Below are 14,087 nucleotides of genomic sequence, written 5' to 3'. Positions count from 1 at the left end.
CATTGTAGCCACATCAGTGAGTGGTCCTGTTCATGCAGGGGCAGGTGAAAGTACCACAGGAAAATAGTCTGCTGTCCTCTACAAATCCATACCTTCTACGAAAAAGATTGGACAGGTGTCCCCAGTCTGTTGCTGCTAATACTGCTAAAAGAAAATAAGCCCTTGGTTCTTACAGGTTTTGGTTCATAATCCCTTAATACAGACATATATGGAGATTACCAGTCAAGGAAACGTGGACTTTCTGACCCAGGTTTCCAAAACTCAGCAAGCAAAGAAAAAAATATAATAATAATCAAAACTAAGTTGCAGAACAGTGTACAAGACAGGTCATTTACAATCAAGAGCTTTTAAAAAATAAACATGTTTGGTTAACATGTTAACCAGAATTTGGTTAAATTTAAATTTAAGTCAAGGGATATGTGGAAAGTAGTGGTTGTTGAATTCCATCCCAGTCTGCCAAGTTTTCCCATGTAACAGCTAGATACTCATACGTTGAGCCACTGTTGTTCTCCCAACATGTCAGATAGGCAGTCACTAACCAGAATTTTTAGTCCTACTCAAATGTGATCTATACTAAACTGTACCTCTAGTAAGCCTACACTACAGACAGGCTAAGATACCTTTTTTGTAGGCTTGACAATTATTTCTTGTATAAACAAAGCTCAAGAATACAAAAGATACATGCAGATTCCAACTGAAGCCTTACCTATGCAACTCTCAGTCACACAGGAAAGGCAACATAAAATTTAACATAATATTTACGCTTCATGTTCTTTCAATAAAGAGCTACATTTAACATTATCTAAACAGAAGGTTTGAAGTTCACCCGAATTGGCTCAGTTACCCCAAGTTAACTTTTAGGCCTTTTTTCCCCTCCTGCTGCAGTTGCTAAGTCTTCTTCCTCACAACGTGAGTCTGCAAGACAAGCTCTATAGCATTCCAAACTTAATAGCATTTCCCCATCCAGTTCATTAATTTGGTGGCTGACCACCACCCTCAGGCTATAACAACTTCAGACTGTAAAACCTACAACTGCTTAACAGCGATGGGAAAGAAAATACTGAGGAACTACCTCAGGTACCCTCTACTTCACAGGATTTCTCTCTTCACAATGACTACTCTGTGTATAGCACAGAATTTAAAATGTGAATTCCAGAGTACCAGTCTGAAGCCCTGCTAGGTCTGTGTAGTTCTATTTCCCAGACATATAGCACTAGTAGACGTTTTAAAAGGCCAGCACAACAGATCAGCACGTATTGCCCATTTTAAGCACTGGTATATAAAACTGCTAGAAATTAACTACTTTCCTAAAAACAAACGACCAGGACTCTAAATACGGTATCAATATAAAATGTTTAATATATTAAAGACTTAGAGTTAATATAATATGAATGTTTTTAAAAATATACCAGTTTTTTAATCTGTCACGGGCTTCCAACTGGGCTCCCACCTCAAAGTTGATCCCTCTTCTATTCGGAGGATGTTTTGTCATTTTGTAAAATCAACACTGCTGATTTTATTCCCCTGAAAAATGCAATTAAATATCAATCACTAATCAAGACACATACAAAATAAACTTATGCACCATAACCCCCAAAAGCTAAATGTTAAGGGACCCTAGTATTTCTTGTTCACAGGAAGTAGTGGGGACAATTACCTCTTGAACAAGAGTTCCCAAGTTATAGTGTGCAGAATCATTCAAGAAATGTGTTCAAAAGGATAGCTACCAGACAAGGAAAGATTGAAGCTCAACCTTTGTCCATCAGTCAGTTAAGAACTCTGCAACCCAATGTTTATTCAAGACTGAGAGAGAAGTTTCAAGACTGAGAGAGAAGTTTCATATTAATTCCCCCCTCCCCTTCCTGGTTTTAATAAAAACAAGGAATCCAGTAAATAGGAAGTGGGCAAAATCATACATAGTAACAATCTTTCAAAATCTACTATGTTAGTGAAACACTCTGAATGCTATGTCACCTCATCACTACAAATGCAGGAGTTTAAAGAATTACACAGACACTTTAACCAACTGGAGCAAACTGCCTAAACTGTTTCCATATTTGTGTTTTCTTCCCTCTTCTCCACCATTTTAGCCAGAAAATAGGAAGTCTCTTAACACTTGCTTCCAACAGACAAACATTTTAAGAAATCTTGCCAAAAGGTACATTTCGTATGAAGCTGATCAGGAGCTACTTGTCCCAGATTTTTGGCAGTCGCTTCCCACAATTATAAGATACAAATTATGATCCATTCCTGTAGTCTTTAAGCTCCCAAGATCCAAAAATCTGAGTATGCTTTATAGACTACAGTAAGAATACATTACAGAATACCACAGAATGGTTTGGGTTGGAAGGAGCCTTAAAGCCCACCCAGCCCCAGTCCTTGCCATGGGCAGGGGCCCCTGCCCCCAGCCCAGACTACCCCAGCCCCATCCAGCCTGGCCTTGGGCACTGCCAGGGATGGGGCATCCACAGCTCCTCTAGGCAACCTGGACCAGGGCCTCACTGCCCTCAGAGGGAAGAATTTCCTCCTATATCCCGAGGATTCAAATAAAGGTATATAAAATGGATGCAAATTAAATTAAAAAAACAACCAACAACTGTCTCATGCCCAAGAATGAGTAGACATGCACAGGCAACTGAAGTAAGCAGTAGCATTTTGTACCACAAAACAGATCAACAGCAATGACATCTGCTGAGCTGCATCTATAAAAATATTAACATTATTTTATGAAGAACTACTCAAAGTTCAAATGCGGTTTGGAAACCAAAAATCTGTAAGGAAGTCATAAAGCTTCTATCGCAGAGAAAAGCTATTCCACTGACATACTTGCTATACCAGGCCATTTGGCACGGGAGGGCCATACAGGCACCCCCACCACCTCAAGCATCACAAGCACATTACAAAGAAACTGCTCTAGCAAAAGATTACCTGTTCTCTTCCTCTGAAGCACAGCTTTGTAACTACCTTCTCTATTATTAAAACAGCCTGCAAAGGTATGGGAAAAAAAAAAAAAAACTGCTATTGGCAGCAAGCTCAATTCACTACGCAGTGATTCATTGACACTACCTGCAAGACATTTTAGCCACCTAGGAACTGAGAATCATTGCAAGTTACTTTTCTAGAGTATCTGATAAACAGCTGACTAACCCAGCATGGCTCTGAATCAGCCCAGGAACCAGAACCAGTGCTGTCTTACATGGCTAGACATTTGGGGGTGTGGGTGTTACCTTCCAGCTCCATAGCTTTTAATTAGAAAAGGGGAGGGGAAAGGAAATTAAAGAAAACTGGGGTTTACACTCTGAAGAAAAAACACTAAGAATAAAAAAAAAATCCCACCAACAACTAACGCTATTCTGAAAATCTAAGAAGTAACTGAAAGTTTATTTTTTCTTTAAACAGCTTATCCACCTACACCTCAAACATCCTCTACTTCCTCCACAGATCTACATCAATGAAATATCACTTTCTGGCATTAGCTACAGAATTTGATGCCTCCCAACAGAGTAGCTCCCAACATGTTGCTTAATGCTTGTAACACAGGAGAACTTGGGGCTGCAAGTTGACTCTTGTCCAAGTAAACTTGTTTGCTTTTTTCCCTTTCACTGATAGGGACACGCAAAGACCAAGTACTCCTAAATGCCACAAGTACACTAATGAAGCTTTACAGGTGATCCCTCTTCAAGAAAAGCTGCAAGGCAGTCATTCCAGCTTGCCTGCAAGACGAGCATACCAGCCTCCTGACTTCAGTAGCAGTATCTTGTACAATAGGGCTTCTACACAAACGTCAGCAACTTTGGCAAGGAAGGTCTTAAGGTTTCAGTTAAATATCAAAATAAAAAGAATTGAAGAGCATCACAACAAAAGGGAAATCAGAAAAAAAAAACAGCAGAAGTCATTTAATTTTATTTAAAGGGGCTACAGGTCCTCTAAAACTGAACTTTCCTCCTCACAGCTAGTCAGCTGAACATCATTTGTTAGAGCACACACTTACTACCCCTCACCAACACAACAAGCCTGCTACAAGGCAACTGATCAGGAAGTTGAACAAGAGCAGAAAAATTAAGGAAAAAAACGCCCACATCACCACCCCTTCCCCATGTTCTTCCTTCCTTCTGCATCGTGAGACTTGGGCTCCTTTGGGTTCTCACATCCCTCTGATCCTGTTTAACTCAATCCAGCAGTCCCTATGCTTACATGCCCTACAAACCAGGCTGTCTTCTGCACTTGCAGCTCGTTTCAGGAACAGCTTCCTCCAGCAAATACATACTTGACAGAACATTACACAACATAAGTTAGTAGAGGAGCTCAACAGTTCTAGAGAAAGACTGAAAGCAGATGATAAAACCTTTAGTGGGAGCCATCACATAGCTCTTCGTGAACAGGGCCAACAGGTAAACCCAAACCCCTCCACATTGCACCAGCATGACCTTGACCTTCTGGAGTACCTCACTGCTCAGAAAGACAACACTGAACAGTGTTTTTCCTCTGCTTCATGGTTCATATCTTAGGTTCTCTGTCCACTCCTGCAATGACTACCTAAAAATTTTAAACTATACCAGAACAGATTATTAAAAACAACACCAGACACTCTCTAGCAGAAAATTTATATTGACGTGGCACCTAAAACAAGACTTTGGCAGGCCTTTCCCTTTGGTAACTCCGGGAATCCATTTTCCTCAAGTGCTCAAGACCACAAGAAAAGCAAGTGGTGGTTACTAGATCTACCCCCAAAGCTGAAAGGTTTTTCTCAAAAACGTCTTATTCCACTATGAAAATTAGGAGTATTTCAGAAACTGTTACTCTAGAATTTAGACAAGTTGCTAGTTTCAACAGAAAGCATTTCCAAATCTGTGTGACTAGAAGCACACACTTCTGGCGTTTACACAAGAGAGCCTTACCTTCCCTGTAAGAGTCAGGGTGAAGCGATTTAGATTTAAGACTATTCAAATACTTACATTAGGAAGGTACATTTATATGTACAATGCAGAGAAGAATACTCTTAAATTAATAGATCCCTTTGGGAATCATGATTTTTGTCTTTCAGAACAAGCCTTCTGCTGCACCAAACAGGTCCTGCATACTCTCATTGGTAGCATTTCCTACTCTCTTCAGTTTTAAGCTCCCATGAGTGCTTAGCCCCAAATCTGGTGCATCAGGAAGTTTTGACACAAGAAGGTTCTTCTAGAAATGGAATAATTCTTTCATATTGTCATGTAAAATGTAATTGAGCAGTTAGGGCACTCACTAACACCAGCCTTGTATTTTCTTTCTGAGAACTGCAGAACCACTGCAGTCTTTTCCAAAACCTTAGCTACCTTTGCAAACAGTGTCTTCCAAATCACTCATGACTATGACTGAAACATTCCCTATAATCACACCAAAACAAAACCCTACCTTTAAACCAGTTCCACTTCCAAACTGAGTATTACTTCAGTATTTCGTAAGCAGCTTAGAAGGCAAATTCGCTCCCAGAATTCAGCCTCATTGTCTTTGTACTTTGTGCCCAACCAGGGATCTCCCTCCACCCTCCCAGCAGAGCCCAATTCACAAAAAAATGAGGAACTCGATGAATAACCATAGTTCTCTGGCTTCATAAAGGAGCGTGGTTAGTTTTGGCAGATTGCACAAAAAATACTTAAACACTCAGTACAAAACAGTATTAAGTTTTATTTGGAGTACTAAGCTTGCTATCCAATTCCAATAGGCATTCTACATTACTGTTGGTTCCATAGGACTAGAGAAAAGAGAACGAAGGGTAGGTAAGGAAGGTATTAGTTTAACAAATAGCAGTTGAGAAACTGGGGAGTGAAACAAACCAGGAAGAGGTTGTTCTATGTTCTCTGGAGATGCATTACAAGCATAACTCAAAGCTGGACTTCTAAACCTAGCCCCAAGATTTGAAATATAGGTCCTATACAAGCAACAGAAAACCCAAGCGTATTTTGCTTCCTTTATATATAGCACTATAAGCAGTTTCTATGCTAAGACAGGATAAGAGTGGATTCCACAAAGCATAAGCTGACTCTGACATTCACTCCAGCACTAGACAGCACAATAATACTGCTAGCATATCTAAATGCACATTCTGAAACTGCCAAGGACCAAGTCCAATCACATTTTGCATATAAGGTTTTTACTGCTCAGCAATAATTACTTTTGACCTCTTATTTATACCATCTGCATACATAATACCAGCCCTTGCATCTTCCATCAGTGGTAAAACAATGAAAGCCTCACCCAGTTCACCCCCTACAATATGCATGCCCCCATCAGGAATGGTCAATCCAGAGAAGTCCATGGTCCCCACCACAATCGAAGACCTTGCAAGTGGATGACCACAGCCATGCTGTGCTGAAACCACAAACCTGCAGATGAGAAAAGGTAATGGCTGTATCAGACTGCAAAACAGTACTTACAGACACCGTTTACATTATACAATTCTAACGGCATCTTCTGAAGACTAAGTATAAGAATCTCACAAACGTTTAACCACCACTTTTGAGAACTATTCTGGCACTGACTGGGGAGGCTGATTACAACAGACTTCTTTTTGCCTGTGCCATGCCTAACAAGTTTTGCCTAGAGCTTCAGTGCTACTGTGAAGTATGCCTCACTGTATTTTACCCTACACTTAGAAAACAGTTCCTGTACCAGCTATTAATCTAAGGAATCCTCTGGTCCTGCTTCATACTTTGCACACACCATTTCATAGCAAGATGAGACAATTTCAGGACTAAACCATAAGTTACAGGAGATATGCTCATCACTGTTTTTTTCAAACACAATGCTGCAGATATTAAATCAAGTTATTTTTTAGTTTCTTTTCTTTTAATGCAATAGGAGCAAAAACAGGAAAAAAATCTGAATTAAACATGAAGACTATTAGACACCACAACAAATTCCCAAGAACACTGTAACATCTCAGTTTTTCTATCTCAAAGACACTCCAAACACCACACTGGACTACATGTAGTTGTACTTAGGTACACCTTGCAGGATTCTCAGCTACATCTTAACCAATACTTACTTCTTGCTTTAGAAGTTTGCCAGACTCAATCAGCTACACAGGAAATAAACTGCAACGCCTAAACTGGATCCTGAACTGATACTTGCAACTTCTGTAAGAGTAACACTGTATAGCTAACTCCTTAACACTGAAAACATTCACTCAAAGCACAGAACTTAGTATTTTATTTCAGACATACTTCTAGTTTACAATTGTAGACTACCAAACTGACACCAGGAGAAAGCCTACATTTGCCCTCCTCTACATGGAGAAGTCAAAATTTACTCGAAGTACTCAGTGACAACAGTGAAGAGGTGTTAGCAAAAAAACTACCCTTCCTGGGTCAAGATCCTCATGTTCTCCCTAAGACAGCAAGAATGTCATTTTCATCCTATCAACAGTATCACATACAACTACGGTATTGATTCAAATTGGTGATGAGACCAACATGGAAGCAGATATTATGAACATAGGCAACTCAAAAAAAAAAAAAAGGAAAACATTTTTTCTGTAATGAAATCTATTTCGATTACCAAGTGCAATTAAAGAAATAAGCACTCAATACTGAAAAGAGCGCTTTTGTCATTTTATCTCCCGCTTAGCTATTCTGGTTTCTTTTTTTATTTTTGTTCTTGTAACACACTAATGATAAAAAAAAAAAACACATACAGAACAAGCAAAAAGATTTTGGAAAAGGGTTTAAGCCACATGAAATAAAGCAATTTTTCCTAAATAAAACAAACTACATTTAAGAAGAACTACTTTAACCAAACTGCTGTTTTTCCCTTCATCTGAAAGACTGCAATGCCTGCTTTAAGAATACCAGAGTTAGATTTATAGGAATATGATCAACAGTGCCTTTGCAAGAATTAAGAAAAACGTGAGTTTTAAAAAGAAAAACGGTAAAAGGTTAAGAAAGAAAAGCTACGTTTAAGAAAACTGAAGGTCCATACTTATACTCACCAAGAAGAAACACGTTGCTTATTTGGCCACGAACATTCCAAACACTGTTGTACAACTCTAGAAAATGAAGAAAAATACTCATGAGTTCTAAGACAAAAATTACTTCAGAGTTCAAAAAAATACTTCCTCTACAAAGAATCATACAGTATCACCTCTGAAATATCAATTTGATCTGAAAATACTACAACACAGAGGGACACCAGGCTGCTGTGATCCAAATTATAGATGAACTGCAAGGTCCTTAAAGACAGTCCACTCCCCTCTCCCCCAAAGTATCCTGATCAAATTTCTCCATCATTTATCCTTCATGAAACAGAAGCCACCAGTAACTTGACTGTTATTGCTTCTTTCTGCACCAGGTATTTCAGAGTAACTCCATAAAGTAAGCGAGTAGACAGCATATAAAACTGTATGTGCAACTAACTCAACATTCAAGCTACATATGTTTGAATAGATTATTAACAATTTACATCTACCACGTAGTCAAAACTGAACTTAGAGAAAATCACAGGATACCTTCAGTTTTATCACGCACATTGAGAATGTATAGCCCTACACAAAACATCAGGCTAAATATCCAGCAGAGATGATAGTCTGTGCTCACCATCTCTTCCAGAAGACTGCTAAGCACAAAAGAAGTTCCTACTGGTGGTTTTCTTTCTTTTATCTTATTTATGAAAATTTTTAAGTGCCACTTTTCCAGCTAATCACTATTTGGCAGGTAAGATTTTAAAGCAAGTGTATCTGAAACATTCAAAGAGACTAGAGTGCAACTACTCCACCCCAAATCTAACACCTCCTTTTCTTCCCACGAGTTCAATGAGAACTACTACTGAGAGAAGCCCAGAAATGTCACTGTACCAATTATACTCTTATTGCCCCAACTTTCTTTAACTCTGAGGATGGAAGCTTAAAAAAAAGCTTCAATTCTGAGATGTCCAAATACGAGAAACAGCCCATAAACAAAACCAAGACTGCCAGATCTAAGTCAAAGGGTCAACATGCCTGAGCAGTCTCAATTTGGAAGCACATAAAAATTCTTTTGCCAAATAATTACAGTAAACTGGGATTCATAAAAGTCATTACTTCTGATGCAATACAATTTGTACTCATACTGGTGGATTTCTGCTGCAAAACTTTGTTTTTTTAGAATTTTCTAACAAATGATCTTTTAGTACGGGTCATTTGAAAAACAATCAAAATCTTATCTGCAATAAAAGCCTTTAACTAGTTCAAATAACATACTATAATGAGCATGTCTTTTCAGATATACCATAAAACTTATGTTTTCTTAATATTTCAGGTATCTTTATATATACAGATATATACACACACACGAAAAACCTTATTTAGAAGAAATTCTGACTACTACTTCAAAAAAGCAGCCTAAAAAATCAACGGAAAAATAAAAGACTGATGTGAAACAATTCTCTTACTGAATAAATCTAGCAACTTAAGATTGTTAAAATCTCTCTGATTTTAGATCTTAGTTAAGAAAGATTAAGTTCAGTGTGAAGGATATTTTAAGGTGTAAATTAATCTATCCAACAGCAAGAACTCGAGAGTTCCAATGTTTAACAACTAAAAGACCAGCAGACTGCTCAAGCAAGCTAAATCATTTCTTATGAAAAAATTCTCTAAATCACCACAAAGTTCATCACATCAATCCATGCTGCAATGAGCATGCCATGAGCGCAGAGCTAAGTAAACAAACCCAAGCCAAGACGACCAAATGCAGTCCTCTTCTTTTAACAGAGACATACTCTGTTGAATAAACTACATCCACCACATGGCATAGGGATGTGCATTTTGGTCATGTGCAAAGTAAACAGAGATTCTCGAAGAACATTTTCTTCATTCACAAATCTTTGCCAAGTCAATACATGCAAAGCTTTCCCAAAAAGCAAGAAATTGGTAGAAACAAGCTACAACAACCTGAATTGTTCTAATTTAGTCTGCAGATAGGGCACCTCAACACAATTTCTCCTGTTTATCTACCTGAGGTTACATAACACTACTTCATGATGCTGAATGCACTGAGTATATAACCATCCCCAAGAAAGTATGTCTGCCCTGCCTAATGGCTACCTATGGGCTTACAGAGCCTTTGTCAATCAAGAAAGGAGTATGAAAAAAGTGGACCATTTCTCATTCCCATTCCTTACTCCCTCAAAAGCAATAGAAAAACAACCACAACACAGAAAGTTCCCTGTGCATCCTTCAGATCCCTGGAAAAGGTACCAACTGTTTGGAGAGCGGCCTTGCAATGCAGATGAGGAGAGGAACAACACTTGGGCTCAAAAACTCCTGTGACAAACTCATTATTGTGCAAAGACAGCAGATTTCTTCTTAAAAAGAATATACCTTTAAAAAAATAACAGCAGGGCTAAAGGACATGACTTCACTTTGCCTACGTATTTTCTGCTTGGTTACAAGACTTACAGTACTGAATCCAATGCTATTTCATACTGTTAGAAAAACAGTTGCCAACTTTTAACTGCTAAGGTGGCACTGAAGTATTACCATCTACATCACTTCTAAAAGCAGTATCTTGGTATTCAAGAAGAATCCACATTTAAGAGAGAAAATACTTAAGGTAGTACTTACAACTTAAGGTAGTAAATTGACCAACTCCTTGTTTGTGACCTGATGTCCAGCCCCTGGATTTGAGGTCACTCTGGATGTTCCAGTGGTATCCTATGTATTTACAGGGTGCTGTTGAACCTAAGGTTTTTCTTATCAATGAGCATCAACATATATTGTAGCTATCAGAGTAAGAGGCAACAACTGAAAGTGGATGGAGTCAAAAGAAAAACACAGAAATGACCTGGTATCAGTACCTGCAGCAGCAACTGGACCTGGACTTCTGATTCTTTGAAGAAGTCAACCTAAAAAGAATTCATATTAAAAAAAAAAAAAAAACAAAAAAACTTTTTCCATAGAATCTACACCACCTGCAACACCAACCACTGAAAATCCTTTAGGCCACTTTTACAACAAGCCAGTATTAGACATGGCAGTCTCGGTTTCATTATTTTCAAGTAGTTTGCTTCCTGACCAGGCAGGACCAAACCTACCCTCCCTGTTAAAGGACAGGATATTTTCATGACAGTCAATGAAAGTAAAACTACAAGTTACACTGCCTCGAGATCTGATGAAGCAAACTACATTTTCATTCACAATAATACATTACGGACACGTATCTGTGTATGTGTCACACTGTAAGGAAGATGCAACTTCACAGTTTTATTACAAGAAGAAAGGAAAGAGGTGCTCTTCAAGGCTGCTTGTAGACTTATCCCCCAGTTCAGAGATGAAAGGGCATCAGGGGGAAAAAGAAAAAAGTCAGTGCATCTTTTCACAATACCAATAACAGCAATAGTGAGAAGATGGAGCTGTAACCTAGGTAGAAGACTTATATAAATACAGGGAATTCTGTATTGCAGAAGCCATTAGCAACTTCCAGTAGAGTCAAGCAGCAACTCAAGTCTGACACCTCTTGCAAGCTCTGCTACATTACTGAAACCTTTTAGGTTTCAGATTTAAAACTAAAGAAAACCCTAACTCAGGCCCCGTCAAGGGCACTGCCATTTGTGTCATTCATTTTTAAAGCTGGAACATGAGACATTCCAGGCAGTGCCTTCACTAAAACATTATGCAGAACTAGAGGATATTCTCCATTTCTTTGGTAGAGAAGTGCTGAGTATAAATAGCAGAAGAATAAACCTGTTTTTAAACTAGTACATTAACCTCAACGACAAGACTAGAAAGGCTCTTCCATGCCAACTTCATACAAAAACAAAACGAAAACCAACCCACTAAGCAGTAGCTTCCCCCCACCATCACCCTTAAAACATGGTACCTAGAGATACAGACTGACAGGTACATTTCTTTCTAACCCATTTCAGAAACCTATCTGAAACAGAGTTCAAGGAAAGACTAGGCAGATTGCAGCTGGCTAAATCCAAACAAGGCTTGCTGAAAGTTCTCAAACCCAGTGAAACCACACAAAGGCATGTCAAGAAATTAGCAATTAGTCTCAAAAAGCTGTAAATACTACATTCTAACCTGCATTATTTTCTGCCACACACATCAGTCAGCACGGCACATGCTATGCACCTGCACGTACAAGATCACTTAAACATGGTGCTTGCACCCACAAAAAAAAATCTTTCATAAGAACACAGCCTTAAAATGCACCAGACCCAACAGTTTTCTAAACAACATAAGAGATACAGCTACTGTCATTTTGACAGTAAAGACAAACTGAAAGGTGTAAGTCACTATTTCTTACCTGAAAACAGTCTTTTCCTACAGGAGGTACCAGAAGTCAAGAAAAACCTGTAAGCAAGCAAGGGAGAAAAAATGTTAAGGAATAAATAATAATAATAATAAAAAAAAAATGGACACATTACAAACACTTCACAATACTTCTCAATGTGATGTGCCACTACGTGCAAGGTATCTGCAATTATTCTTAAAAAGAAAAAAGAACAACAAAACCTTCTACATCTACACAATTCAGCAACCATCAAGAATGCAGTTTCAATATTGAGGCAAGCACTTAGAGGGCTCAACAGTAAATCCTCCCCCCATGCACATTCTTTAGCTCAGCTCACATCTGCACAGGACAGTGCCATATGGGCAGCAAGAGAAGACAAGTGGCAGCAGTGCAGCAACAGTGTCAGCTTCTGTCAAGGTTTGACAAATTACAGCCACAGACAATACTGAGATGCCAGCAACGCAGATATAAAAAAAAGATGCAGTGACAGAGAATTTAACATCCCCTACAATTAAATTAGGGATTGCACCCTTCTTCCCTGGTCCAGAGGGAGAATTTAGGTCAATATCATGGCTTAGGTTAGCCAGGAACTATAAAAGCAAGAAAAAGACCTTCAGAGAACTTATCCAATTAAAGTTAAGAATTAATTACATGCTTTTTACATTTCAATCAAGGCAGCACTATTATGAGCAACTACTATTCTAGCCTCATTCCCAACTTGACCTTAATTAGTTACTCTGGATTACAGGGAAGCAGATTTTACTCTCAGACTGCTCAAGTAAAATATTATTTCCATTCAGGACACACCAACAAAGTTATCAGTAGAATGTACACTGAACCACAATCTGGCTTATGTCAAACAATCAGTATTTATCTAAACCACCTTCAATTCCTGAACTACTGAAAGTCACACACAAAAAAATAAAGAATTATACTGCAAATCATCTTTGCTACAAGTCTTCTCACTGAGCTTTTTTGGAAACTGGTCCTTGCTCATAGTAGACAATTAAACAAGTCCACGTCAAAAGCATTTCTCTTGTACAGATGCTCAGTTACAAGCTTCTGCACAGAAACCTACATAAGATTACTTCAAGTTATTAGCATTGTTTTTAACAAGTTACATTTCATTTGAATATAGCTTACAATACCAAATTCTGTACACTGCAAGAATAACTTTACTTCATCCAGTTTGGACTCCTGTACAGCCAAATATCCCTCCTTGCCTATATTCAAGTGCTTATGCTAGAAGCAATAGCATGGAATCACAGAAACGTTCGCAATACTAGCAGGGTATTTAACAAGCAGTAGAGACGTAACCATTCCCCAAAACTGCACTGAGAGCCTCCTTGATCAGCCAAATGCTACTACGGCTTGTACGTGCGCTCTGAGCCAACCAGTACGGTAACCCGCTCTGGAGGCAATAAGCCGTTTAGAACCTAGGTCTGTCGGGAAAAAATATGGTGCCTCCCAATTCTATGTAACAAACGCATACGACGTGAAGTGGCTTTCAGCTTCGAGCAGGGATCAATATTTATCTCACTTCCCTCAAGACGTTTTAGGGAGACGAGTAGCAGCAGAGTGCAGACGCGCTCCGAAGCCCCCGGCGGCCGGTACCGCCTACGAGCGCCGGCCCCACACGAGGCTTCACCCCGCTTCGTCCCCGGGGCCGGGCGTGGAGCAGCCGCGGACGCCCCCCGCAGAGCCCCGCCGGGGCCGGCCGGGAGCGGCCCCGCGCCGCTTCCTGACGCCGCCGGGGCCGGGCTTCGCCGACGGCCCCTCCCCGGGTGCGCACCTCCCGCCGCAGCCCCCGCCGGGACCCGGCCCCGCCGCTACCCC

General features: G+C 39.5%; 1 protein-coding gene across 6 annotated transcripts in view; it reads right to left on the bottom strand.

Moving 5' to 3' along the window:
- The window catches only part of PHF20 (PHD finger protein 20), a 96,431-nt gene that overhangs the window by 77,050 nt on the left and 5,294 nt on the right, over positions 1-14,087 (bottom strand). For 2 of the 6 annotated variants that reach the window (XM_035343983.1, XM_035343982.1), the window contains exons 2-5: positions 12,264-12,310; positions 10,810-10,857; positions 7,970-8,024; positions 1,410-1,524 (exon numbers count right to left, since the gene is read on the bottom strand). In XM_035343983.1, the coding sequence (XP_035199874.1) occupies positions 1,410-1,492 (83 nt within the window). In that variant the 5' untranslated portion in view covers positions 1,493-1,524; positions 7,970-8,024; positions 10,810-10,857; positions 12,264-12,310. Of the gene's footprint in view, positions 1-1,409; positions 1,525-6,237; positions 6,366-7,969; positions 8,027-10,796; positions 10,858-12,263; positions 12,311-14,087 lie in introns of all 6 variants that reach the window. The other 4 variants (XM_035343981.1, XM_035343977.1, XM_035343979.1 and 1 more) reach the window with 4 other exon arrangements.

Source organism: Oxyura jamaicensis, chromosome 20 (genome assembly GCF_011077185.1).
Source record: "Oxyura jamaicensis isolate SHBP4307 breed ruddy duck chromosome 20, BPBGC_Ojam_1.0, whole genome shotgun sequence".
Lineage (NCBI taxonomy): Eukaryota > Metazoa > Chordata > Aves > Anseriformes > Anatidae > Oxyura > Oxyura jamaicensis.
Note: the sequence above shows the minus strand (reverse complement) of the source record. Positions and strands in the feature narration are given on the sequence as shown.